The sequence below is a fragment of the Metarhizium album genome, assembly GCF_000804445.1.
Source record: "Metarhizium album ARSEF 1941 chromosome Unknown scaffold_47, whole genome shotgun sequence".
NCBI lineage: Eukaryota > Fungi > Ascomycota > Sordariomycetes > Hypocreales > Clavicipitaceae > Metarhizium > Metarhizium album.
This window is the reverse complement of record NW_024467621.1, coordinates 55,697-82,962: the sequence shown is the minus strand read 5'-3', so window position 1 is coordinate 82,962 and position 27,266 is coordinate 55,697. Positions and strand designations below refer to the sequence as shown.

The following is a 27,266-nucleotide window of genomic DNA, read 5'->3' as shown; positions in this document are numbered from 1 at the left end:
CGTGTCGCGGAGTTGAAAGATGGTCACAACGGCTCCCTGATTAGAGAGCAAGTGCCCTTTATCATATTAGAGGGTGTCTTCGTTGCCCTTGCCACCCTCCCTGTGTTTTGGACACCCCGGGCTTGTGTTTAAGACGTCCACTTCTCCATGCGACGAAGAAATGGACAGCGTTTCTTGAGCAGAGGGGGTACATACCGCCAGCAACTTGTTTTTCATGCATTCCCAACATGGATGCAGCGGTTGTTAAGAATGTTTTATTCGTGAATATGTGGATAGTTTGAGGGGCTTTCCGGCACACCAAGCCAGGAATACACAAATGCGTTCTCTTCCAACAGCTTTCTTGCAACATGTCTGCACCAAGAGAAAAATGCACGTCGTGACCTCTTCATTAGAATATCTGCTCCTCGGCCACCCTGACCTCAACCTTCATCCCCCATGGCTTGTCTTTACCAACCCAACTCTTCTTCTTCCCTGCCTTTTCGATTACGTGCATGTTATCTGTCACAACTTTTTTCAGCTTCTCAGGATCATGCTTGACCTTTTTGATAGAAATTTTTAGCACAAGGCCCTCTTTCCTCCCATTTTTGCCTAGGGTCCATGACCACGAGGAGGAGAAGAGGACTTTCAAGTTGGAGGGATCAACTTTGCCCGAGGGATACAGGCAAGTAATGACATAACCGACCCGGCCCAGGTATTGGGCCCACCAGACATCCTCTGGGCTGATGATGCTCCGGAGGGCATCTCGAAATTCAACCTCCCGCGGCGGGAGCTCCCCGCGATACCTCGCTTGGAGCATCAAGGCAAGCCGTGCACGGTCCTGGTGAGATACGCCCAGCGTAGATGCTATGATGCCAGAGCTTGTCGAATAGAGCGCCGCAGTGGAGGCTGTCTCCTTGGACATGAACATGTGGACGTACATGACGTTGGTGAAGGCCTCCATGACGTGGCCCCCAAACTCCGGGGGGAATCGCTTGCTGCCGTCCTTGGACGTGTCCGGGATGGCTCCCTTGATGAGCTCTTGAATCTCTAGCCTGGACCCGGGGGCGAAATTCCTCGTAATCACCTCCAGCGGCGCCTCTCTTCGAATCGACGCAGGAAGCTCTCTGAACAGATAGCCCTCCCTGACACCACCCTGGCAGAAGTGAGCCTCCCTGATCCCCAACGGTATCGCCTCGGCAAGAACATTGACCAGGAAAGCGACCGCGGGGACTTGCGAGCGTCTTCTGTCCGAGATGCGAAATATGTCACGCGCGGCCTTGGCGGCCTTCTCTATCGACTTGGTGTCTTCAAACTGCTCCCTCCCCACAGTGTATCCGTTGATGATGGATATGGGATAATGGCTCCCGTGCGACTGGTCGAGGTACAGAAGCAGGTAGCCCCAGCCTCGGAAGCCACCCCCCGAGAGGTAAATCCGGAATCCTCCCTCTCTTTGCGCCCTTTCCACCATGGCCTGCGGTACCTGAAGCCGGTGGTAGGCGTCGGTGAAGTTAGCGACCATTTCGTTTCGGAGCTGGTCCATGGCGCGTTGGACATCCTTCTCGTCCTTGTCTTTCTTGATGTCTTGGAGCTTCTTGGTCAGGGCTGCTGCGCCATAGGGGAAGCTGAAGCTTCCGTGTGTGCTGGTTCTGATGTGACCTTGTCGACTGATGATCCAGGTGATTTGCGTGCTGCCTCCGCCGAGGTCCATGACCAGTCCTTCCATGGTCAAGAAGCCGCTCGCGATGCCCAGGGCGCCAATTTGGCCTTCCATTTCTTTTTCTATCAGCTCAACATTCTTGCCGGTGGTTGCTTTGATCGATTCCACGAGCTGGGCTGAGTTCTTGGCCAGGCGCGTGGCTTCTGTGGCCACAAAGTAGATTTGCTCCTCGGGGACGTCAAAGTCTTTGCATACGACCATGAAGCGTTCCAAGGCTTCGCATACAGCAGCTATGGTTGTCTCGGGTATGGGGATCTGGTGTCCGGTCTCGGGGTCGAACTGTGCATCGTAGAGAGAGATCGACGAACGATATACTATGACTGGGTTGAGGATCCGGGCCAACGGCTTGGAGAGGTCGCTTATGGAAAATCGAATCCCGTTGCTGAAGTCGCAAAGCACGGCACCAAGGTCTGGTTAGCAGGAAGCCCGGCGAGTTATCGTCTGTGCGCATAGCTTGGAATGTCAAGTACCTTCCCATGTCCACAAGACCGACGAGTTTGTCTCGATGACCCTGCCATGGCGGGTGGCCATCGTCTGTTAAAGACATTGAAGGCTTGGAGAGCTGGCTCAGTACGTGGTTGTTCGGCAGCGCCGAGGGCTGTCCGGCGTCCGGACATTCCGAGGTGTCGATTTCTTCAAAGTCTGAAAAGTCAAAGCTGTTTGCTTGTGCTTCCATCTCGAGAGAAGCCTTGTGGTGTTCACACCGGGGTCGCTGCTGGACAAGGAGGTCGATAATGAAAGCGAGATGGCTTTGCTGTGCTTCTCACCAACGGGCGTTCCGCAGGCGATTTCATCGATTGATCGACCTGAGTCCCTCGGGGCCTGTACCGAATACTGACGAATGAGTGTGGCTGGGATTTAAACTTTCTGGCCGAGAGCTATCGACGCGCTCGGCCTTGGGACACCCGCCGGCCCACAACTTCGGACACAAGAATAGACACGCAGCACGATCCAAATACCGGGAATCCGATTCCTGCGCTGTTCCGCCCATGTCCTCTCTTCCCCTTGCCTCGTGTCACCGGCAACATCGCCAGGTCAACAGAGTCTGGGTCTGGGGGTGTGCAAGCTTCGGTTTGACGTGGCAGAAAATACACCACGCCGTCACGGTCCCCGACAGATCCCACGTCCTCACAGAAAAACCGGTAGGGACCGCCTCGAGAGGATCCCGGCTGCTCGAGCAAAGGCCGCCGAGGCTTGGCTCAGCGTTGGCTGCTCTCTTTGCCCACTCTCGACTAAATAACCTTGCCATCAAGGACGATTCGCTAATCAGTTGGTTATTTCTTTGTGTCAACCCTGACTGTTACACGGGCAGGCCACAAAGGAGTCGGCCCCAGCTGATCCAGACAAAGGCATCGTGCCAACTTGATGTCCAGGGCCCCGAGCCTAACAAAGGGCTGCGGCAGCTGCCTCAGGCAATAGACCTTCAGCTTCCACGTATTTATATAGGAATCTTGGGCCCAAGGGCTTCTGAGCCCAAGTTTGAAGCTCTCTGCTGCGCCCCCGTTACAGTAACCCTTACAGGACATTGCAACTGCAGTGCGGGTGTCGTCGAAACTGTAAAGCCCTGCATCTTGATTCTTATAGTAATAATGGCTTTGGATATATTCTTTGGACCAACGGAGTTGTCCTGGCCGATGCCTCCGCTCATGACAAATCGTGAGTGTTCCGTGGCTCGCGCCAAGCACATGTCTAGAATGCCGCCGCCAACTGTTTGAACACTCGTCAGTGATCAGGTTGGAGACGCGAAGAGATGGGCGAGGTGTAGGAACACCACTATTCTCGAAACAGACGCCAGCGTAGTTTCAGTTTTTGGTCGCAGCCTCGGACCTCTGTCTGAAGTACGAGGCTCCGTAGTCCCACGCAACATCAACTCCAGCTACGCTTGGCGTTGGAACCAGCCGCTCCCGAGAGTCCCGGAACAGAAATCATATCCTGGGGTGTATTCGGGTTCCGGCCGGGGAACATGCTCTCTCCAAGGACGGCATGTTCTGTCCATCCAGACGTGGCCCTCACAACATCCCCGTCGCGGCCCGTTGACTCTTGGAATCAGGCACGCGAGCTGACGTGACGCCTCGCATGACGGCGCCGAGCCTCACAGCCGGGAGGTAGGAACGAGTGTCCTGCGGACGGCGACGCTCGTCAGCACTCAGCGACGACGAGGCCGTCTCTTGTTCTTTTGAGATGCCTTCTCACCACGTAACCAACCACGCATGGGCGGATTGAAGGACCGATAAAGCGTCTCGGCCAAGATTTGCCCATCCTGCACATCAGCAGGTGCGGGGATGGCAATAGTAGTCCCTTGATTGAATGTCTGCCGGGGATGACAGTACCCGTTGGCCGCTCGACAAGGACCAGGCACTGATTATTCTGTTTCATTGCAGCCACAAGATTGGTGAGCATCAAGCGACGAAATGAATCTCAGCTGTTGACAAGGAATGCCCGCTGGAATAGGCGAATAAGCGCCGTGTGCATGTGTGGATGATGTCGGATGCAAGGCGATACAGCAGATGCATGCATGCATTTGGGAGCCAAGGTTGATCCAACCAAGTCATAATTCATTAACTAGGCTCGACACCAGCAACCTGCTGAATTGGTAATCACAAGGCCCCTGATCTGGCATGGCATCGCATCAAGTAATTGGGATTTGTCCAAGTTGGAGCACGGCTCGGAGACTTGACTAGATCAAGGGCACTTGAAGGTCAGCACAATTGCACAGCACAAAGCGAGGGGAGATGACTGGCGTTGAGTAGGAGAAGGAGCCCTTGGGAGAATTAAAAAAAAGCCCAGCTGCAGGGCTTCAGAATCATCATTGATCAAGCCGCGTCTCCCTGCCGAGGCTTCACTGATTGCTCCGAGGTCCCTGAGCAAGCTTTGATCTGGACAGTGTGCTCACATGGGCTTATGAGTCTCGAACAGATCGCCACGGCTATTCAAATTTTATTTTCCTCCATTTGAAACCCCAACCTTGACTGACGGTGAGACGTTTCTGTTGCGGCAACTTGCCACTCTTCGCTCCAGGTTGAGAACTTACTGGGTCGACGTGGCGAGTTATAACACGGCGGAGATAGTTGCGGTGGGAAAATCTCAAAAAAAGACGCTCAATCTCATGTGAAATGGTCCAATTTACCGTGTACCGAGCTTTTAACATGTTCGCCACTTCTTCGGCGTAAGTGTTATTACTGCCCTATTTCTGCCACGATAACTACCAGTTACAGCCCAAAGTGATTCTGCCGAGGGCAATTGGCGAACAATCTTGAGGCCCGTGACGAGATACAGATGAAATTCCAGCTTTTCAAAGTCCGAAATATGAAATGCACAAGTTCCGACTCGGCCGAACTTCCGACCTGCTGGAAGCCAGCCAAGTCGCTTGGCAGCATTTGTTGCTCTACTTGTCCAAGTGCAACGCGTGCTTGACCTTTTCCATTGTTGATTCCTTCTTCCCGTGTTTGGCTTGGCCCTCAGCTGGATGGCCCACTGCGGGCATCGCCGGCTCAGGCTTATCGGGATGCATCTAGTTTTGCAGCGTCAGTCGAAGCACCCGACGCGTCGTTCCATGATTAGCATCCGTTGCATACTCTCTCTTCCTCCTCCTCAGCTCGCGCAATCAGGTCGTGGCCTTCGATTGCCGCCTCATCCGTGATCCCGGTCTCGTAGTCTGGATGTCTTGGGTTGGTCATTGTGAGTCGACGATGGATAGGATGAAATGTGCAGTTTTATGCTACAAATCAGACCTTTATTCTCTTCTGCAGAGGGGGAAAAGCTATACGAGTGTGCGATTTGCCACCCGGGGGCAGAGCTTCACCGGTTTATATCTTGTCCTCGGAAGCATCATGTGCTCAGCCAAAGGATGCCGCCACAAGAGTCAGTCACCTTGCAGCAGCAACGTCATGGCTTCAGAACATCCAATGACACGTTTTGTGCCACCGCGGCATCACACCATCTCGCTTCGAACCGGTTTCTTTGCCGCATAGTGCGGACTGGGATGGCAACTGTTAACGCGGTCATGGTTCTGCTGCGAACGGCACGCAAGATTCAAGTCGGCATGGTTAAACTTGCAGACTGTGCGTGACATCAGCCAGAGGCCTGGACGTGGCTCAAGCGGTGGACTGCGTGATGCCATCCATCGAATGACACTGCCCAGTTCGCACATTGACTCGCTCGCTTGCGTCCGTCGAGGCCATTTGTCAATTGAGAGCTTCCACATCTACCCGGTCTGGCCCGGGTTCGTTCATCCCCCTCTCTGGGTGCTCAGCTCAGCCCGCATCGTGATCAAAGCCGTCCTGTCCGGTCTTGAGCACTCTGATGTCACCATTTCAAGCGATCTCTGGACCCGTTGTTCATCGCACTGCGTCAAGCACGGTGTTTGGGATTCTTGAGACCACGTAGAATTCCCGACATTTAGTCACATTTGCACTGATAAGACTATGGTCACATCATGCGGCGTACGAAAATTCACTTCGCAGTCTTCCAGCAATCTCGCAACTCTCCGCGTTTAGCATCGTCAGCACACGCAAGCCATGCCGCAGAGGTAGACACTGGAATATAAACCGCCGCAAGTGGTCGATGTGACTGACCTTCTTAGCCGAGAATGCCTGCGTCCGCACAAAAGGTAGGACGGTCGTCATCAAGAGCAGGGCTTGCAAACGTGGAAACTGCAAAGTAGTCGACATGGACTCTTGAGACGGTTGCAGAAGACAATTATTCACTCACCGTTTTTCAGTAGTATTGACTAAGAATTCATCAACTGGCTCCCAAGAAACGAGATGCCTCATCAATGTTGCATCCCTCGACCATGGCTTGGGTGCCCCGTCTCTTTCCTCGACGATTTAGTTTTTTTGTTATTAGACACTCTAGAGAGGTCGAGAGCGTAGATATGAGTTCATCGGCACGTCTTCTGGCTTGATGTCGGCGGTTGGCTAGGGCAACTGCTGTTGATTCATCCTTGAACCAAAACCGCCGGTCCTTCCCCCTATACATGGTTCTTTAGCCGAGAGCACCTGGAGCAAGCCGGTCGGACTTTATCGCACTAGAGACGAGACTTGTTAGTCGCGGATGGACTCCTCAAATCTCCAAAGACCTCGGCGGTATTTTGCACGGCTTCCTTACCTTTTTCTCCTGCTTCCGAAACGCATCACAACCTCAAAGCGACAGAACACCTGGCATTCTTCACCGTCGCCGTAAAGCGCCGCCGCCCGCTTGCTTCCCGGAGGTGCTCGCCGCTACAAATCTTGTATTCAACCGAGCGCATCATAGGTTGGCGGCTAAAAACATGGAATGCAGTCAGATTCAATGCCCCCAAAGTAACGTCAAGAAAGCTATTTAGGAATCTAGCAGGCAGGTCGTGATAAATCAGGTTCTGTGCCAGTTCACACTTCACACACACGTTGGCAAGTGCATTAAATGCTTGTAGGCTCTTCCATCTCCGCAAACCCAATTTTACCGAGTAACGAGTCATTTATTAGCGTCATGTGGCTGGCAATGTTGGCTGTTGTTCAACGCCCATGAATTCATGGCTTGCTTAATCACGGTGACCAGGAACAAGCAGTGTCAATCCAAACGCGCCCAGGAACTAGACAACTCGGCAGCATGTTTCCTCCATGTTTTGCGAGGTCTCACGTACAAATTCCCGAGTCCTCGGCGCCAGAAGCCAGACATGACCTACAAACCACGGCAAGATCGACAGCCGACTAGGGTTAGGGCCAAGCTTGTATGTTTGCTTGCGACTAGGTATCGCAAATGTGCGCACGTCGTTATTGCAGCACCGCGTGCTGTTCCCGGGAACCCTGGCGATAACCGGTGCTTAGTTACTCAGTCCAGTCCAGCTCTCTCTGCTGTCCATCTCATTCGTTTTTGCACCCGTGGGACTAATTAACTGCGATCGGAAGCTGTTGGGCTCAAGATTGACGCTACCAACTACTAATTCACTAGCACGGGTAACACGGCTCCTGAAATACGCCGCACTTTACTTTTTTCCAAAACCGGGAACAATCTCTTTGGGAAATTCCATGGGAAAGCTTGGGCAGACAGTAAAATCTAGTGCTTACCGCCCAGGCAGGCAACAGATTCATGCCTCATCAAACACTCGCAAACATGCTCGAGGCAAAGCCAGATTCGGAGACGGCCAAGGAGCCTTTGGGTGATCAAGAGGTTCCTCGGTCGCCTCCCCTCGCCGCCGTCGAGGCCAGAGTCAGACGAAAACTCGATACACACGTGCTACTCCTCCTATGGATATTGTGTAGGTGGAATGCCGACGGGCCTTGGTGCCGACAATTGGAAACCAGGTTCTGATACACCATAGTCTTGCTAGCCTTCTTGGATCGATCAAATATCGGGTAGGCCGAGCCTTGACATGGTGATATGCTCCATACTCGGCGTCCGTGGGCGATTAGCTGACACGGCTAGTAGCAACGCTCGCATTGCCGGCCTGGAAACAGACCTGGACTTGAGCGGCGACCAGTATGAATGGCTTCTCACCATCTTCTACATCGCCTACATCCTCTTTGAGCCGCTCATCATCGCCTTCAAGGTTTTGCCGGCCCGCATCTGGATTGCAATTCTCGTTCTCGGCTGGGGCATTGCAGCCACGGCCCAATCTGCCACTCAATCTTGGGGTGGGATGATGGCATGTCGCTTCTTCATGGCCGCGTTCGAAGCTGGATATGGCCCCGGTGCCATCTATCTGCTGTCATTCTTTTACCTGCGCAACGAACTTGGCCTTCGCATAGGCATCTTCTTCGCCAGCGCCCCGTTGGCGACGTGTTTTGCGGGCGCCCTGGCTTATGGCATCACGTCGGGCCATTCCAAGATTGCCAATTGGCGCCTTTTGTTTCTTGTTGAAGGCGCACCCGTCTTGGTCATGGCGGCTGTGGCGTATTTTGCCATGCCAAACAGCGCTCATCAAGCGTGGTTCTTGGACGAGCACGAAAGGGACGTTGCCTTGGCGCGTCAAGTCAAGCAAGTGGGAAAAGGGACACGAGTCGGCTCCTTGAAGTGGCGGGAAACGCTCTCCATTTTGCTCGACGTCAAAGCATGGCTGACGGCTCTCATGTATTTCTCGTGCAATGTTTCCTACTCATCGCTTCCGGTTTTCCTACCCACCATTTTAAAAGACATGGGTATCAAGTCCTTCCAACCCCCAGAGCACCATTTCGTGACGGTCTGCTGACCCCAAGCTTCAGGTTTCTCTGGCTTGACCGCGCAGGGCCTCTCTGCGCCGCCCTATTTCGCCTCTTTTCTCGTGACAATCGCGACGACTTATCTCGCGGATCGTACTCAGCAACGAGGGCTCATGGTCATGGCCATGGCGGCACTTGGCGGCGCAGGCTACGTCATGCTCGCGGCGGCATCTACAACTGCGGTTCGATATGCCGGTGCCTACCTCGCTGCAGCAGGCGTATTCCCAACTATAGCCAACATTCTCCCGTGGGTCGTCAATAATCAAGGCAGCGACGAGCGAAGGGGAGCTGGTGTGGTCATCATCAACCTCGTCGGACAGTGCGGGCCTCTCCTAGGCACCAGAGTATATCCTCAGGATGAGCGACCACACTACGTCCGGGGTCACGGTATATGCGCCGCATTCATGTTCTTTGTTGCTTTGCTTGCCTGTATTCTCAGGATACTTTTGCTTTGCGAGAACAAGCGGCTGGCTGAAAAGCACGGGGATAATGTCGTCGCCAACGATGCCAACGAACAAGGTGTTGAGAATTACGGACCTAATTTCAGGTATGTTCTTTAGGACGAGGACGCGGACGCGGACGCGGGCGTCGCGTTGGCGGAATATCTGAGAGAGTCGTATCGCTTTCGTGACTCGGCGAGAAGGAAACGCCCCAGGTGAGAGAATCTGAAGTTCAGTTCGTCATCTGCCTTGCGTTGAGCAATTTTGCAGGTCATGTCATGTTCGATTCAGCGTAATGGTTTGATAGAGTCTCAATAACTACATACATTGCCTTCTCAATTGTCACCCGGGCAGACTGTTTGATGAAGTTGACAGGCTGTTCGCATTGACAGGCAACGAAGATTAAAGCTACTAGATGTAACAGCTGTGAACGTTTTCTATACGAATAGTCCTCAAGGGTCTTGTCCCCAGTGCCCAGTGGCCCTTGATAGCTTTAGCTTCTAAAGTCATCCTGTTGTTTTCGATACAAGTGGGGAATGGGCGCTTCAGCCGGATGCCGGAAAGGTCAGTATTACAAGGAATGTGCCTACGAAGGAGAGTACTTTGAAAGTAGGCGCCGATATATTCTAGCTGCTGCGATTAGCTGCCAAAGTGTACAGGCACGCGGCTATCCCGCAATGCATTCTCAAGCATCGTTCACCGCACCCCGTTGAATGGGGACTGCGTTGACCGTTGGCCACGCACACTTCCGGGCCCCAGTACCCTCGTTATTGCCGTGCCGTTTGCCCACGTCTTCGTCCGTCTCCTTTCATTCCTTCTTGTTGTTGTGATTTAGCGTCCCTTGAGCCCCCAAAGACGGCCCAATGTTGATAAGCCTGTGCTGCGTGAGCTGCAGTGACACCACACTTTGTAAGCGCCTAGTCCATCTTTGGCCGCAATAATAACCCTCCATGGCAAATCCATCGTGTGCGTCAAGAATCCCTCTCCCTCCGTGCTACCGTCTCTATCCCCCTAGGGCCTCAGCCCTCAACTGTGTGTGGCTCTAATTGATCCATCCCCTTGGGCCGCCCCATGTTCCCCGTACCATGGAGGTGTAATAAACCCAGGGGAAAAAGTCCTTCTTCAGGTAATAAAAGATTCGTCGAGGCTCGACCTGATCAATCCCTAACCAGTTGTCAAATGTCTCCTTCGGTTCCCCGCCGTACTTGAACTCTACAAGAAGCACCTTGCCGTACTCTGTCAAGAGGGGGCAGGACGTGTAGCCATCATAGGCGGCGTCTGGTTCTTGACCTTGCAAAGCTTGTAGTAGGTTTCGGACCAGCACAGGAGCCTCCGACGTGATAGCTGCAGCAGTCTTGGAAGTTGGCAAACTCGAAGCATCACCAGCGGACCAAACGTTGGGATATTTCTTGTGGCGCAAGCTGTAGTCGTCGACGTCGACATAGCCAGCGTCATTTCCGATGCCGCTGTCTTTGATGAATGCGGGAGCAGCCATCTTTGGGACCACGTGGAGAAAGTCAAACTCCCTGGTGACGGCTGCTTGTCCGTTGGGACGCGCAAACGTTGCCACATTGCCCTTGATGGCGACTAAATCATGTTGGAACAGGCCCTCCACTCCTCTCTCCTTTCGTAATTCCTCCAACTTGGCAGCGTACTTGGGCACGGCAAACATTGTGGGCAGGCCAGTGGCAAAGGTGATGCTGATGGGGGAACTGGATCGTGTGCTTTGCAAGTAGGAATAGAGGCCGGCACGCTTCCAATAATCCAAGGCCAGCCACATGACTTTCTGCGGCGCACCGGCACACTTGATTACCCCGGCGGGTTGGGTGAAGATGGCGTTTCCCTTGGCAAGTCGCTCCACGGACCGGAAAACCTTGTCGCATGTGTCGTAGTTGTAAACGGTTGATACGTGAGATTCTGGGTCGTGGAGAGCATCGCGGAGTCCCTCAATGTTTCCGTAGTTGATGCTGAGACCAGGCGCAACCACCAGCTGCTCATAGCTCAGCTTGTCGCCATTGCCAAGCGTCACCGAGTTGCCAGCAGGGGCAATTGATGCGACGCGCGAGTTGTAGAACTTGAGTTGGGGGTCAATCAGATCCTCGAGTTTCCGGCGCAGCTCTTGCTTGTCCTTCAGCCCGCCTCCGACGAGCGTCCAGCCGGGCTGGTAATCGTGCCACACAGCCGGGTCGATAATGGCAATGTCTCGAGGGCTAAACTTGCCGGATCGAAGCAGCTGATGGCTCACGGCTATGCCGGCGGTCCCCGCGCCGACGACGACGACCTTGTGGCTTCTTGATGATGGTGTCACGGGCGAGACGCTGGCAAAGCACCGGCGGTTGCGTTGCGGCCTGCGCATTTTGGCGAGAGCCGCACTCGGCGCCGGCTTTGTCCTCTGGCACCACATGTTGACTGACAATGTGCTGTCGACGAAGCGACAAGACAGACTCTCCGAGAGAGTTGTCGGAGATGGAAGCAGAGATTGATGCAGGGCTTGGCCGACCGATGGAGAGAGGTATGGAGAAGGGCCGGGTCGCAATTCAAGCTACCGCAGCACAATTGATGGCAATAGTACTCCGTGGCTCTCTGTTGACGAGATTAACGTCAATGTCGGCCACGCGGCGTGTCGCTTGGTAACATGAGTGGCTGGTCTACGATCACGCCATCCATCCATGATCACACCACGCCGGCTTTGGTGGAGAAACCAACCGCCTGTGACGCAACCCTAACCCTTGAGAGTACATGGCCATCACATTACATCAGCATATAACTACGTTCAATCCGCTTTGTCCAAAGGGAGCAATGCCAAAGACCGAATACTTGCTTGCCACATGGGACCTCAAATCTTGCCAGTATCTGCAACTAGACGAAAGCTACGCCAAATGCATCGAGTACGATTGGCTTCCAAGGCATATTATACCCTGCCTTGGACGTCATACGCAATGGCCATACACTTTGACATTTGTAAAATGCACGGGAGCCAAAGACAGTCTCTAAGCACTATTACTTGAGAGAAACAGAAGCAAACGCTCATTTTCCCAGCATTAGCGTAGTAGGACAAGTACCTACGACAGTCGCATCTTTCTTCGCTTTGACAAAATCAGGCACTTTATAGGCTTCCACTGCTATATATTTGACGGAAACAACTTGACAGAGCGAGTATACACAGACTGCAATGAATACAAACATCTTGAAGAGAAATATGCCCATGAATCTTGAGCAAAGACGTCGCGCCAGGCCCAAGCATATGACAGAATTGATCATTTGTTCTGCGAGTCGTCCGCCTCGGCACCCATTTATGCGCGGCATTGGCTGGCAGCCAGCGTCCAGCCCGTCAGGCGGTTAGCAACATCGGTTGCGTAGCACGGGGTGCTTCCAAGACCGTTGTCGAGGTTGTTGTAGTCGACGGAGCCAGAGTTGTACATTCGAGCGGCGGCGTAATATGCGCGGCTGTTGTTTCCAATGGCACGCTTGGCCTTGGCCAAACTCTGCCTCAAGCCGTCCCCAAAAGATGTTCCGGCAACACCATCCCGAACCATTTGCGCAATGGCACTGCCAGAGCATGGCGTCACGCCAGCGCAGCTGCCAGAGCCGTTGTGAGACTGCATGAGGCCTGGGTTACGAACGCCGTTGTTGGTGGTGGGAACGCGCACGCAACCCTTGCTTTCTTGCATGATGATGGAGAGAATAAAGCTCCTGTCGACGCCGGTGGCCTGAGACACCTGGTTGATGGCATTCTTGATGCTGTTGATTTCAGCACCAGAGTTGTCAGCGCCCCATCCATTCCATCCACATGACTTTTGCATCAGCGGCAGGTTGGTGTTCCAAAGCGAGTCGAAGCTTCCCCAGGCGCCCTGAGATGGCCAGTTGGCACCGCTGCCCTGGTAGAACACATAACGATCCGCGACAGCACGTCTGTCCAGCGTTTGTGTGGGAAGGGCGGCAGACAGGGCGGCCAGGGCCACTGCGAAGACAGGAATGTGGGAAAACATCGTGATGATGCAGTGAAGTGAGATGATGGGATGTACTGTTATATTGATAAGGAGCTCAAGATGTCGATAATAAGGGATCAAGCTGCTTGTTCTCTTCTCTGGGCAGGGACTACAACTCCAGAAGATGACAGTTTCTACGACTTTTATATTCCTGTTGCAAGCCTTCTTCTACAATACTTTGGTGAAAAGGAATAGCACTAGAACCACTATATGTCTCGGTTCACTCTCACAATTCCTCTTGTCAGACGGTTCCTCAAGGCACGCAACAAAGGATCGGGACTAAGATCCTTTTCATTATGGTGCAACGAGCTTTGCCAGTCTTCTGTGCCTCTGGAGACTCCGGCTGACCAAGACATGAAGGAATCTTGTCTTTTTGGACAAGAACCCTACAGTTTCGCCAAAGAGGAACTTGCAGCAGCTTCGTCGGGATTGACAGGTGCATTCGCTCTAGGCGCACAAAATCCATTGGCGTCTGTGAGACGTGGCTGAAAAGTGTTGCTCAACTGCTGAGATCCATAGTCTATGCTGCTGGTTCCTGCATTTGTACAACCTTGAGTGAGAAGTTCAGCTCTAGAATACTTGTTATTGGCTGACATTCGGCTAGTGTCCTTGCTGGCGACGTGGAAATCCTTCAAGGATTGCGCCTAGACAACGTTCCATTGGAAATCCGTGGACGTTGATCATTTGACTCTGGCTACCCGGGCCTGCCAAACTCGTCCATCTCGCAAACTTGACATACAATGCAACATGACGGTTTCTGGCTGTCTGAGTTGCTGCAAGACAAAGGTTGACGCGAGGGTTTGTGTTCCCTACATTAACATTGCCCGTGCGTGGACTGTTGATATGAATGCTGTATATCAAAACTCGTGCGAATTTTTCTAGCTTGTAGAACCTTTTTTAAATTAATAAAAAAGAGCTCTTCTATTCGTAAAATAATGGCAGCTAAGCTCTGCAACGCGGCACAAACCCGGCTTTGACTTGTATTACAGACGGTACGTGGTTTTGGTGGTCATTTTCAACTCGTCAATGAGTACCATAGTCGCCAAAATAAAACTAGACCATCTAGTCATATTGGATGCACAGTTGCTGCTTGAAGAGAGCGCTACACTACTAGTCCCTGGCACTTGCTGGCTCGCCAAGACAAAGCAACTGGGTTAGTTGTAAAGCACATACATATTCAAGTACATATATTTCCATGAAATCTAGCTATTCTCACAGTCGACCCTCCTCGACAAGCAATCAACGACGTCTAGATGCGGACACGGAGAGGTCGGAATGTGGGCGAGCAGGAATCGTGAAGGAGCTTCACCAAGAGCGCAAATTCACGACAGATTTTTCCGTGGTGCTCCGGAGCATCAAGCGAATCGGATCCAGCGCCCTCTGACTGACACAAGCCCGCCACCGGCGACGCGTCTACCTCAATCTCCTGTACTACGTGAGGTAAGAATCCCCTTCCCACAGCGGTAGCGGTCGACGGGGCTCCCAACTTGCCGCCGCCGCCCCTGCTTACGCCTTGTCAGCACCCTCATGCTTCACCGCGAGTACTTCCCCTTCCTGCCGACCCCGGAGTCGGAGCCACGGGGTCCAGTCGACCAGCCCATGCTGGGGGCGCCCGCCCCCGAGGGCTGGTGGGACGACAGCTCCCGACTCCTCTTCGGCGCGGCAGAGCACATCGCCGCCATTCTACACGAGGCCTCCGAGTGTGGCGTGCATCTCATGACGCCCTTTGCCGGGTTCTGCGCATTCTCAGCCGGCTACCTCAACCTCTACGTGGCGAAATACCCCCGAATGAACCTGGGCCGCAGCCCGCGAGCAAGCGACTGTCTCAAAATGTGTCTCGACTACCTGGAAAAGTTTCGACTTGTCTGGAAAATCGCCGACGGATGGGTAAGCCGCCCGCAAGCATGACACGACCGTGGCCACCGTTGCGCTAACATTGAGAGGGCGGCACGCGCAAGATCAAAACGATACACCATGCATCCGTGCTCTACGAGCGAGCAACCGAGGACCGGACACGATACCAGGGGCGCACACGAGCAGACTTTGATACTCTACACCAGTCTGTCCACGAGTTCCGTGTCGTGGATAGATCCGACGCGCATACTCGGGAGATTCGGGGCGCGGAGCGGCCCTCGGCGCAGGCGACTTGGCCGGTTCAAGGGCACGAGCACGAGCACGAGCACGAGCACGAGCTCGACACTAATACCTTGTTGAACCAGCTTTTCGCGGAAGTCAGCAATAACCTCGACGAGCAGGGGGCCTGGTCTCAATGGTGGCCGGCGATTGATCAGGTGGATCTTTAATGAGCTGCGTAATTACATCCGGGGTTTTTTTTTTCGTTGAAGCTTCCAATGAATGAGTGACGACCTTTGATTTTTTTGATTTTTTTTTTAAAAAGGGCTGTAATATCTGGTTTTCTATACATGTCCTATTTTTATTTCCCGGTCTAGAAAAACAGTCAACAGATAATGCACCTCTTCATATGGCTCCCCTCCCGTCACCGCCAACAAATGCATACCTGTCGCGTCAACCATTCGCCGTTTCTCCTTCCAATCACGCCTTTGCAAAGACCTTTCTCGAGTTCATCAGGCGAACAGCAAGCATAAAGAGCATGCCGACAAAAGGCGCCACAACCACGCCAAGAGGACGTTTTTTGAAGCAGCTAAAAAGGCACGTAAATGGCGTCTGGATTCTGTACTAGATCTACTAGAAATTTGGGACGAGAAGGGTGTACATTATAGGCGAAGAGGTTAATAGCGTTATTAGGTTGAAAATTGGCCCGCCTTGGTGTCCGGCCCGCCTTGCTGTCGAGCACCACCTTTGGTGGTGAGGGCTTTTGCTAGCCGAACCACATAAAGTGGGGCGGGCACGATTAGCAATTTGAACATGTCGGACCTGTCACCGGCCCACCCGATCAAGATCAAAGCGCTTATCCCATCGCAACCTAGGAGACCCCCATCCATATCAAAGGCTTGACGCACGGCCGTGCGCTAGTAATAACCAGCCGCTGATCCTAGTCCACTGATTCAGGGCACTCGTTGCCATCACACCACTTCTCGGCCTGGGCGTGGCATCCCAGCACCGGCGTCATGGTCGCATCACACACTCGATGCAAAGGCTACGTTAGGTAGTTGTGCTTCGCTCTTGTTCCTTGGGTTCTGTTGTCCGTGCCAGCACCAATTATTTGCTGGCTCTGCACAACAGCCTCCGGAGCTGTCTGTATCGTCTGGGAACCAAGTCCAAAACGTGGCGGGCCCGGGGATCGGGACTAAAACAACATGAGACATGACTAGTTTCTTGTCAACACTACCCGGCCCCGTGTGGACACAAACATGGCTGGAAAATACGTGTAGTCATTGCATGGCTGAAAATCTGTGTACAATCGTTGCATCTTCATTACCGTGAGAACTAGTCATGCTCATCTCAAATTCAAATCCCCGAGTCGGCCGTTACCTTTTCCGCCGCGTAAATGCTCCCTACCGCTGGTTTAGCTTCATTCTCAATCCCATCTTGAGCATGTTCCACATCAACGCCTCCTTGGCTTCGTTTCGCTTTGCCAATATCGAGCCATTCTTGCCATTCTTTGTTGAGCTCCCGCCAGCTTTCGTCGTGTTCCAGTGGTCAACAACGTTCTGAATAAAAGTGTTGTTGCCAAAGATGTCGCCAACGGCATCAACGATGGAGCTGCCGCCTCCTCCGCCCATAAAGCCACTCAAGACGTCGCTTAGAAGTTTCACGACGGATATTGACGTTGTCAGGCGACGGGAGCCGAGAAGTTGCTCGATATAGGTAATGTGTTCGCCGTTCATGACGACCTGATTTCCCGTGACATTGAGATCGACCTGGCCCCTGTTGAGAGCATTGCTCTGGCTGGCGAGCACGGGTCCAATGTTCTTTATCACGGTATCAAGATAAACCTGCCCGTCAAAACCCACGGTGGTATTTCCCTTGTTCAAAAGCACATTGTATAATGTGATTTGACCGATCTTGAGATCGCCCGATAATATGTTGAAGGTCATGTTGCCAAAATTCATGACCAGCAAACCGTAGTTGGGAATTTTGACGGTGCCTTTGATGTTGTTGCCATTGCGGTCAGGGGGCAGCATGACCTTCAAGTCCTCGATGCTCAAGCCTGACAACTTCCTCAAACCGGGCAACTGGACAGACTTGTCAAGGTGGGTGTTGGCCTCGATCTTACCGAGGAAGACTGCAGTATTACCACGAAAGGAAAGGTCCACATTTTCCTCGTCGAAGATGTGGCTCACCCAGTTGACGAACTCGCTTTGGTTGCTGATGGTGACAAGTTGGTCTTTGACAACGATTTTAGTATCGCCCTTGAGCCGTTGTCCGGTAATGTTTAACCTGGCCCAAGGAGAAAACGGCTTGGTGTCTTTGTTGTATAACCAAAGGGGCAATTCAGTCATTCTTGCGGGCAGAGGTGTGTTGATGGAGGTGTTGATGGCCAGTTTCATTTGTGTTCCCGACACACAGTCCAATCGGCCATCCGTGATGGGTAGGCCTTGTCCCCCGACGATAGCCTGTATGATGGCAGGAATGATGAATTTAAAGCTATGACACTGTTGTAAGTTTCGGTTCAAGATGGTGGAAGGGGGGGGGCGGGTTCTGATTGCGCATACAGAATCGGGAGTAGAATGGCGAGGAATATAATAGAGGCTATGAGATACCACAGCCAGAATCTACCACAGTGCCGTCGGACTTTTTGGCGTTTTGTCAAACGAGGGCCGGCAGCCTTCTCTCCGATGTGATCCGTCGAGGATGCAATGTCGCTTCGCCCATCAACGACGTCCTCGCCATCTCCTCTGGCGCCTCTCGCTGTAGCCGGCGGCATCCCAGGCTCGCGATGGGCTACATCTTGTCGTGAACCGAATGCCGCCATTTCGTCGACATGTAGTCAATACAAGAGGTTACGAAGCCGATCTGAGGAAGAAAGGATAGGGAAGGCGAAAGCTGAAAAACCCCAGACTACCACCAGCAGCGCGACTGGGGGCGGCCTCCTAACAGACGGTGCCAGACAGAGACAGAGAGTCAAGTCAAATTCACGGCTGGGGAGAGTAATGACATGACAGTTGGTAATTATTGGACCCGCAAACGCTTCCAACGGGTTCATCCGGGCACAGGACTCTTTCCTCTCTCACACACGTAACAGGGACATGTCTCGTAGAATAGCCACCTCAGCCGAGCTACCCCTCATATTAAACCTTGAGCGGGATATGGACTGTATCTGTGTTTTTTCAGGGCCCCAAGACCGGCTTCCACGTTGTGGAGATTTTGTGGCTGAACTAGGAAACGATACACAGTTCTGCATGGGCCGCAGAGCCCGACGTTGTATCCAGTCCTCATCCCCACTTGATTAGTTTGGTTCTACAAAGTTCCCAAACCCAAAGCAGAAATAGCCGCGAGTACATGCTTCCGCTAGGCTAGGACCTCGGCCGTGCGCGGTGGTGGGAGCTTCAGGTTGGGGAGACTGGGGAAGTTGGGGAAGGTCTGAGTCCTGCAAAAGTTTACCAAAGCAGGATTCATAAACTGGCCCGTTAAGATCGACGGCGGCTTTCAAGGCTTCCGGCACGGTAAACTGGGGCCTGGTAGTTGTGTGTCTGTTCCCCGTGTGTGGGGACGCCCGCGCCCAAGGACTATCAGAGGAGCCATATTGCTGCCTCTTCCCCAGACACCGGTGTTCCTGTTGGTTTTCTCATCGTCCCTTTGGCGCGGAACGCATCAACTTGGCTGGAGCCATAGTTCAAGTTTGAGCCTTCAACCGGTTCCCCCTCACGGCGAAAGAGCGCCATCACGATGCGGTTCTCCTCGCTCTTTGTGGCGGCTCTTGTGCCAGTCGGACTCGTGGCTGAAGGCGTTGATGGAAAATTGTCGACCCAAGAATTGAACCTCGATGAAATTCTGGCAAAGCACAACCTCGCACTGGTTCCCCGATCAGATCTCACAGAAGCTCTCACAGAACTCAATGGATTGCTCAAGAAGAATCACGCCTTGCAACAACGAGCTGCCTTGTTTCCCCGACAAAATACGACGAACTCAGGTTCCACCACGAGCTCCAGCGGATCACAAGCTGCCGGGTTGTTGGGAGGACTATTAGGAGGAACGGGAGGAACGGGAGGGACGGGAGGGACAGGACTGCCCGGGGACATCACCGGTTTACTCGATATCGTCCCAGCAGTTAAGGAGTTGACTACATTATTAAGAGCAGCCCAGACATTGCTCACTCCAGAATTCATCAAAGCCCTTCATGATGCCATGATCGAACTAGCAGAGACCCTGAGTCCTCCAGTTCCTCGTCAGATCCACCAACTCCTCAACGACACGATCCCTCTTGTGCAGTTGCTCAACAAGCTTGACCTTCAGAATCTAGTTGGCCAACTTGGAAATATCGATCTTGGCGGCTTGGTCAAATCGGTCATAAGTCTTTTGAGCCAAAAGAACATTCAAAACATCGACACACTACTCAACAATGGGGCCGCACTGCTTACGCCAACCTTTGTTAACCAGACACAGTCACTTGTTGGCGAGGTATCTCCCTTGATCGAAGCATTGAAGGGCATTGATCTCAAGGGCGTTCTTCAACAACTGTCCCCACTCCTGACGTCTGATTCTATCCAGAAGATTGTCTCACTGGTCGATAATGCCGGCACACTCCTGAACAACCAGACCACCACGGAGATCAAGACCGTGCTGAAGGGAGCTAGCCCACTAATTGAGTCTCTGTCCAAGGCTGATTTGGGCAGCCTGATTGAACAGCTCGGTCCTCTTCTCAAGGAGCTGGGAGGCATTGATCTTGCTGGTCTTGTCAAAGCATTACAGCCGCTGCTGTCTGAACAAAGCATAAAGGGAATAGTTGGCTTGTTAGGCAACGCGGAAGACTTGCTGACCAAGGACTTTGTCAATAACACTCAATCACTTGTTGCCGGCGCCGGGCCCTTGCTTGGAAGTCTAAAGGATATCGACCTTAAGAGCTTGGTTGATCAACTCGGCCCGATTCTCAAGGAACTAGCCAAGATCGATCTTGTTGGCCTATTTGACGCCCTAAAACCGCTACTTAGTAGCGATAGCCTTAAAGGAATTACTGGCCTCCTTGAGAACGCAGAGCTTCTTCTGACAAAGAACTTCGTGAACGACACACAGTCGCTGGTTGCTGGCGCTGGCCCGCTTCTTGGCAGTCTCAAAGATGTGGATATCAAGAGCCTAGTTGATCAAATTGGTCCCATCTTGAAGGAGGTTGCTAAGCTAGACCTCGTTGGTCTCTTCGACGCTCTCAAGCCGCTGTTGTCAAGTGACAGTATCAAGGGAATTGTAGGCCTTCTTACGAATGCCGAAGATCTCCTAACATCCAAGTTCGTCAACGAAACGCAAAGCCTTGTCTATGGTGCTGGACCTCTTGTCGGCAGCCTCGGCAAGCTCGATCTTCAGAAGCTACTCGACCAAATTGAACCACTTCTGAGCGAGCTCACTAAGCTTGATCTCGCAGGGCTGCTTAAGGCCTTAGAGCCTTTGCTTGCTCCGGATAGTATTCAGGGCATTGTTGGATTATTAGGCAACGCAGAAGCTCTTTTGACGTCTAAATTTGTGAACGAAACTCAAAGCTTAGTTTCAAGTGCTGGCCCTCTCGTTGGCAGCCTCGGCAAGCTTGACCTCCAGAAGCTTATTGATCAAGTCGAGCCTCTTATTAACGAGCTAACAAAGCTAGACCTAGCCGGCCTACTCAAGTCATTGGAGCCACTGCTCACTTCCGACAGCATCAAGGGAATAGTTGAACTGCTAGGTAATGCTGAACAACTTTTAACGGGCGACTTTGTCAAGGACACGAAGAGCTTAATATCTTCAGCTGGACCGCTTATTACTAGTCTTGGCAAGCTTGATCTACAAAAGCTGATTGATCAAGTTGAGCCTCTAATTAATGAATTAACTAAGCTTGACCTAGCTGGTCTTCTTAAATCGCTGGAGCCACTACTCACTGCAGACAGCATCAAGGGTATAGTCGGGCTGCTAGGCAACGCGGAGGATCTTTTGACTGGCGATTTCGTCAAGGATACAAAGAGCCTAATATCTTCTGCTGGCCCCCTAATAGGAAGCCTTGGAAAACTCGACCTGCAGAAATTGATCGACCAAGTTGAGCCACTTCTTAATGAATTATCTAAGCTTGACTTAGCCGGCCTTCTCAAATCGCTAGAGCCGCTACTTACTCCAGACAGCATCAAAGGAATTGTGAGCTTGCTTGGGAATGCTGAATTGCTCCTCAACAGGAAATTCGTGGAGGAGACTCAAAACCTCGTTTCAAAGGCTGGTCCATTGATCGACGCCCTAGGAGAGCTAGACTTGCAGGATTTGCTTAAGCAATTAGCACCACTTCTTAAAGCTCTAGGCCAGATCGACCTCCCCGGACTGTTAGAAGCGCTCAAGCCGTTATTGAGCAAGCAGAGTATTCAGGGCATCGTCGGATTGCTGGGCAATGCCGAGAAGCTTCTCTCAGGAGAGTTCGTGGACGACACGCAGACACTTGTTAAGTCAGCAACTCCATTAGTTGCGGAATTAGGCAAGCTTAACCTACAAAACCTGATTAAGCAGCTTGAGCCCCTACTAGGTGCACTCGGCCAAATCGACCTTGCGGGCTTGTTGAAGGCGCTTAAGCCCCTCTTGACCGAATCTAGCATCAATGGAATCGTCGGGCTGCTGGGCAATGCTGAGAAGTTACTCACAGGCGAATTTGTGGATGAGACTCAGAGCTTGATTAAGGGCGCAGCCCCGCTGGTTGCGTCCCTAGGCAAGTTGAATCTGCAAAACTTGATCAAGCAGCTTGAACCCCTTCTTGCTACGCTGAGCAAGATCGACCTTGCTGGCTTGTTGAACTCCTTGAAGCCTCTCTTGACGCAGGACAGCATTAAGGGAATTGTTGGCTTACTAAATAATGCCGAAAAGCTGCTCACAGGCGAATTTGTGGACGAGACGCAGACGCTCATCAAGAGTGCGACGCCATTAGTCTCTTCTCTCGGCAAGCTTAACCTGCAAAACTTAATCAAGCAACTTGAACCGCTCCTTGCTACCCTTGGACAGATCGACCTCGCTGGCCTATTGAACGCTCTAAAGCCTCTTTTGACCGAGAACAGCATCAAGGGAATAGTTGGTCTTCTTGGTAATGCCGAAAAGCTACTTACAGGCGAGTTTGTGGACGAGACACAGACCCTCATCAAGGGTGCGACGCCATTAGTCTCCTCCTTGGGCAAACTCAACCTGCAAGATTTGATCAAACAGCTAGGGCCTCTACTCAACACGCTTGGCAAGCTTGACTTGGAGGGCATATTGGAGGCTCTCAGTCCATTATTGACAAAGGAGAGCATTCAGGGCATCGTCGGCCTGCTCGGAAATGCTGAGGGTCTTCTAACCGGAAAATTCGTGAACCAAACTCATACCCTAGTGGATGAGGCCGTACCACTTTTGGGCGCCCTTGGCACCATCGACCTGCCTGGTCTCATTACCAAATTGAAACCGCTGTTGGACGCGCTCGGCGAGATCGACCTCGGCAAGCTTATCAAGCAGATCACTCCCATCCTCAACGCCCTGGGCGATATCGACCTCAACGGCATCTTCGACACTCTCTCTCCCTTCCTCACACCCAAGACGGTGCAGGGACTCATCGGTCTCCTGGCAAACGCCGAAGCCCTCCTGACGGGCCAATTCGTCAACGAAACGCAGACAATTGTCCACGGAGCGGCACCGCTCATCGCGGATTTGGAAGGCGCCGACATCTCGGGACTCTTGAAACAAGCCAAACCCCTGCTCCACTCGCTCAGCAAGATAGACCTGGCCGGACTACTCGACGCAGTGAAGCCTCTACTCGATGCTCTCAAGAAGATCGACATTGAAGGCATTGTGGACAGCGTCGCTCCTCTCATAACTCCCAAGAGCATCAAGGGAATCATGAGCTTGCTTGGAAATGCCGAGCAGCTTCTAACCGAGACGTTTGTATCCCAAACCTCGGAATTGATTGGCGATGCAACACCTGTAAGCAGCACGCCCTTTTTTTCCCCCCTCACACAGAAACATGTGCTAACTTGGATAAATAGCTTGTGGCTACGATTTCGGATTTCGTCAAAGCAATTTTTCAGTCATTAATGGGTCCGAGCTAGCAGGACAAGTCACATAGGGTCGAACAGCGTGCATAATACAACTCTGTTTAATAGTACATAGCATTTATACATGAAGGAACATGCCGAAAACGCATGGAATCGCAGGAGAGTATGGCATTGATCAAAATGATGGCATGATTACATAGTGTAACTTATATTACGTATCCAATTCCAAATGTTGGGTTATCCCCACCTGTGTGTCCTTACGGAGGCCTCAACGAAGAGTCGTGTACACGTGTCATTTTTTGTATTTGCGGCTTGTGTCACGTATTTCGGATGGCGTCTATTCCTCTCGGCCTTTTAGCCGCTTCTAGTGGCACAGCTTTCAATATCCTCGTCTGTATAAGATTTAGCTTCAATAAACAACAGCATTACGAGGCAGAAAGACAAATTTTATGGTTCCCAGAGGTAAAACGTTCCCCAAGTAGCGGCTATCAAGCGATCAACCCCCGCAACAACCGGCGAGGGGTCTTCAAGCAGTAGCAAGGATACATCTGCCGAAGACTTGTTTGTCTCAGCTAGCTTCAATAGTCTCCAAAGAGGGGAGTGTCGGCACAAAGCTCGACTTTCCTGGCCAACATCCACAGGCCACAGCCTCTGAGAGGCCAGGATATTGGTAGTGCTTGCTTTGAAGTTTGAACATGGGAGTGGATTCGATGCCGATCAGGCGCACCATCCGTCATAGACCGCCAGCGTGACCTGGATGGAGTGGGACGTGGAGGGCTGCAGGTAAAAAACTAGTTATCATGGTACTCCGTAGAGGAGCCCGGGATCGCTCCACGACAATGCGGGGTAATGCGGGGGAAGAGACCGTCTCCAAATATTCCCCAGAGTCCGGACAGACGGCAGAACCTTTGTGGTTGGGGTTCCTGACTCGCCCGGCCACTCGCGAGACCTTGTCAACGCCACTTGGAGGAGGCAATAATAAGGTGGCGGGACTCGAGAGAGGGGGAGATCGAGACCAGCCCGGCGGGATACAGACTCCCAAACAAGATAGGGCAAGGGAGTCACGATGCTGGCAGACGGTTTCGATAACGCGTCACGCACAGCGTGAAGAGGGCGACGGAGCGAAGACAAATATGCCAAAGAGGTGACATGACTCGACTGTATCCATTTACCCGAAGCTCAAGTCCGGGCCGTACGTGAATAGGCGCAATTTATGAATGCCGGCTCTGTGCTCTGTCGATCATGACGTCTAGATCACCCGCATGCCTGCCTGTATCGCGACAAAGTCTTCTGACTTGACGCTCGTAGCAAACCCGCCTCCTCGTCCAGCCACTTCACGGGCACCCCAAGGCAGCAGGGACGAGGTCAGAAAACACAAGACGCTCGGTCTATGTGAGTGGGTGGTCCATGTCCCATTGAATTTGCTACCTGCCTAGTCTTTGACCCGAAGCGTGAAGGCTTTGTGTTGTTGCGAGCTGAAACTACCTGGGTAGTTTGTATCAAGGGTTCTTTTCTTGACGCGAACAAAGACTTGCCGCAGCGGCTTGCGCGGCAAAAGCCATGCGCTACGCTTCAACCCACGCAACCCTCGCACGCAGCGCAGGGACTCCAAACTCTATACTCCGCACCTCCTGCAATATGGGCCTCTCCACACACCCCGGCAAAAACGTCATGTGCCTGTTTCTCACAGTACTGCGGTACTGTGTTGACGTTGTAGGGAGCGGTTGGCCGATCCGTAACCGCCACGCTAATCTCAACTTACATACCTGCTTCTTGCTCTTGCTGAGTCAGAACTATGAGCACATATCCTCGAGGTTCATTCGAGTAGTTCTGGTCTTCTGCCTTGTGGTTTGTGTGCCTGCCTGTCATGAGAAACCGTTGACTCATAAACGCGGTAAACTGAATTTATGCCTATTTATTCAACATCAAATCAGTAAACTCTAAGGAATATTTCAACCACTTCTGCAGCAGATGTATACTCAAGTAGTGGTGAAGGCGCCAGTACACTTGACTTGATGACATGTTGCAAAGTTCAGCGCCACCTGTTAGGGAAGACTTGTCTCGTGTTTGCCTCGGCAACGTGCGCTGGTCACAGGTCACCAAAGATTGTAATGCACTGCTGCGTCATGACATTTAAGGGCTGTGATTTCTTTCTATTCACCTACTGGACCTACATCTCTGTGCCAAGATTCACTTATTCCAGGCTGACTCTGCGTAATCAGTCATCTGCTACACTGCGGGAACAAGATGTTCACTCGAAGCCGGGCTTGCGATATATAGGGTAGCTTGTATTAGATGATAAATGCTGCGTATGCTTCATTCTCCTACATTCTTCCTGTTCCATGTCAGTTCGCTAGCTGGCGGAAAGAACTAATGCGGTAAATACATTTACTGAAAATGTAGTGCATTTTGAGAAATTAGTAATTTTTCTATTGCTGACGATTTTGTTTGTAGTAGCTACTTCTGGCCATGACTTGCAGCCACTATTCGCTTAATAGCAACATGTGTGATAGATAGTGTACAAACACCTGTGCCTGAATTAAAGATGCATGCTATGAAGGTTTCAGCTGAGACTGGATGTGGAGTAACTAGGAAAGCACTAACGTAGTGAAAATAGCTGCGCTAAGAGTCGTTAAATTTGGTCTTAAAAGCAAAACTAGGAAGGGGACTCGGAATATTATGCAAGAATTTAGCAATATTACTGAACATCTTCAGTACGAGCTCTACTGCGCAGCCGGCATATGGTGCTATGAATTTCAGTCCGAGTGTAAAATATACCTCCTAGTTACAACGTGCCAGCACTATAGGCTAGTCTTTAAAGCCACTCTTCTCATTTTATTTGGTGTAATTCGTTACACGGAACTTGCGGTCAAGCCTCAACTACATGACTAGCTGCAATGCACAACGGTTGCGGTTATCACGATGCCTCCATAGACGATCCGCATGCTGGGGCATCTAGGCACAAAGGCCCAACATGTCTTGGACCTTAGTGGCTCAGTTATCTAGTAGGGTTACACACAGGCACCTCCTTTTATATATAGCCTTCGTAAGTCGGATCCTTCAGATTGAAAAGCTAAGGACCTTTTGAGACTATACGATGTTATATGTAATTATAAGTTTTGCTCTTAGCCCCAATTATCGTGACTAGCTCTTGTTACATAATATTAGTTTCTCAAACAGACGTAATTACAGGATACCTAAGGTCCCTATGAATTAGAGTTGACTGGTGATTCTTCTTCATATCGACCTGCCAGCACCAATGGAATCCTGAGGAGAGATCTGTATTAACTATCCGCCTTACTTCTCTTTATATGCCTATTGCTAGCGTTATTAAGTATTCTATTATTGAGCTTGAACTTATCAGACTGGTAACAGCCGAGCTTATAACGCTCTGTGACTATTCCTAGCCGTTGAACGCGCCAAGTCTATTCAATTCCACCTTTACTTGGCTGTGCCTCGTCGCAAAGAAAGGATCCAATCCTGGCGCTAAATAACTGTAGATAAGTGGACCCTCCATGCTCGTCATACCGATGTTGGCGATATAAGTGAGGACAGAATAAATAGAAGCCTGTGACCGCAAACGCCTTGTGTAAAACAAAGGACCGTTGATACCAAAGTTTGCTACATGTTGAACTGAGCTCATAATGCTCCAAGCCCTCAGACGAGCTCTTGTAACAATGCGAAATCTTGTTATTTTGTGTTGGTTTTGTGATGCCGGCCCCTACAGTTCGGCTCGTGGAAATATACATTCGCTGACTTTGGCACAACTAGTGATTGTAAAAATGAGAGCTTGTGAATCAGAATAGCATGTTCCAGCAGCACTGTCGGCTGACGGTAAATAGTGTCACGGCGACTTGAAATCAAGC

At 51.8% G+C, this 27,266-nt stretch overlaps 8 protein-coding genes across 8 annotated transcripts; 3 read left to right on the top strand and 5 right to left on the bottom strand.

Annotated features, from left to right (window-relative positions):
* Positions 1-388: 388 nt before the first annotated feature.
* MAM_08233 (Ppx/GppA phosphatase) lies at positions 389-2,372 on the bottom strand (the record flags this gene model as incomplete). The annotated part of the gene is made up of 2 exons (XM_040827031.1): positions 389-2,078; positions 2,167-2,372. The coding sequence occupies 2 exons, from the start codon at positions 2,370-2,372 to the stop codon at positions 389-391; spliced, it is 1,896 nt and encodes a 631-aa protein (XP_040674992.1).
* A 2,709-nt stretch (positions 2,373-5,081) lies between these two features.
* On the bottom strand, positions 5,082-5,373 carry MAM_08232 (uncharacterized protein; the record flags this gene model as incomplete). The annotated part of the gene is made up of 2 exons (XM_040827030.1): positions 5,082-5,207; positions 5,272-5,373. The coding sequence occupies 2 exons, from the start codon at positions 5,371-5,373 to the stop codon at positions 5,082-5,084; spliced, it is 228 nt and encodes a 75-aa protein (XP_040674991.1).
* A 2,413-nt stretch (positions 5,374-7,786) lies between these two features.
* Positions 7,787-9,431, top strand: MAM_08231 (Major facilitator superfamily domain, general substrate transporter; the record flags this gene model as incomplete). Its single annotated transcript, XM_040827029.1, has 4 exons — positions 7,787-7,931; positions 7,995-8,028; positions 8,102-8,811; positions 8,875-9,431. The coding sequence occupies 4 exons, from the start codon at positions 7,787-7,789 to the stop codon at positions 9,429-9,431; spliced, it is 1,446 nt and encodes a 481-aa protein (XP_040674990.1).
* A 922-nt stretch (positions 9,432-10,353) lies between these two features.
* MAM_08230 (sulfide quinone-reductase) lies at positions 10,354-11,667 on the bottom strand (the record flags this gene model as incomplete). Its single annotated transcript, XM_040827028.1, has 1 exon — positions 10,354-11,667. One exon carries the CDS (start codon positions 11,665-11,667, stop codon positions 10,354-10,356), a length of 1,314 nt encoding a protein of 437 aa, XP_040674989.1.
* Positions 11,668-12,604: 937 nt separating this feature from the next.
* MAM_08229 (uncharacterized protein) lies at positions 12,605-13,300 on the bottom strand (the record flags this gene model as incomplete). The annotated part of the gene is made up of 1 exon (XM_040827027.1): positions 12,605-13,300. One exon carries the CDS (start codon positions 13,298-13,300, stop codon positions 12,605-12,607), a length of 696 nt encoding a protein of 231 aa, XP_040674988.1.
* A 1,527-nt stretch (positions 13,301-14,827) lies between these two features.
* On the top strand, positions 14,828-15,603 carry MAM_08228 (uncharacterized protein; the record flags this gene model as incomplete). Its single annotated transcript, XM_040827026.1, has 2 exons — positions 14,828-15,187; positions 15,244-15,603. 2 exons carry the CDS (start codon positions 14,828-14,830, stop codon positions 15,601-15,603), a joined length of 720 nt encoding a protein of 239 aa, XP_040674987.1.
* A 1,173-nt stretch (positions 15,604-16,776) lies between these two features.
* On the bottom strand, positions 16,777-18,197 carry MAM_08227 (uncharacterized protein; the record flags this gene model as incomplete). The annotated part of the gene is made up of 2 exons (XM_040827025.1): positions 16,777-17,869; positions 17,938-18,197. 2 exons carry the CDS (start codon positions 18,195-18,197, stop codon positions 16,777-16,779), a joined length of 1,353 nt encoding a protein of 450 aa, XP_040674986.1.
* A 914-nt stretch (positions 18,198-19,111) lies between these two features.
* Positions 19,112-23,454, top strand: MAM_08226 (uncharacterized protein; the record flags this gene model as incomplete). Its single annotated transcript, XM_040827024.1, has 2 exons — positions 19,112-23,329; positions 23,392-23,454. The coding sequence occupies 2 exons, from the start codon at positions 19,112-19,114 to the stop codon at positions 23,452-23,454; spliced, it is 4,281 nt and encodes a 1,426-aa protein (XP_040674985.1).
* Between the last annotated feature and the right edge of the window lie 3,812 nt (positions 23,455-27,266).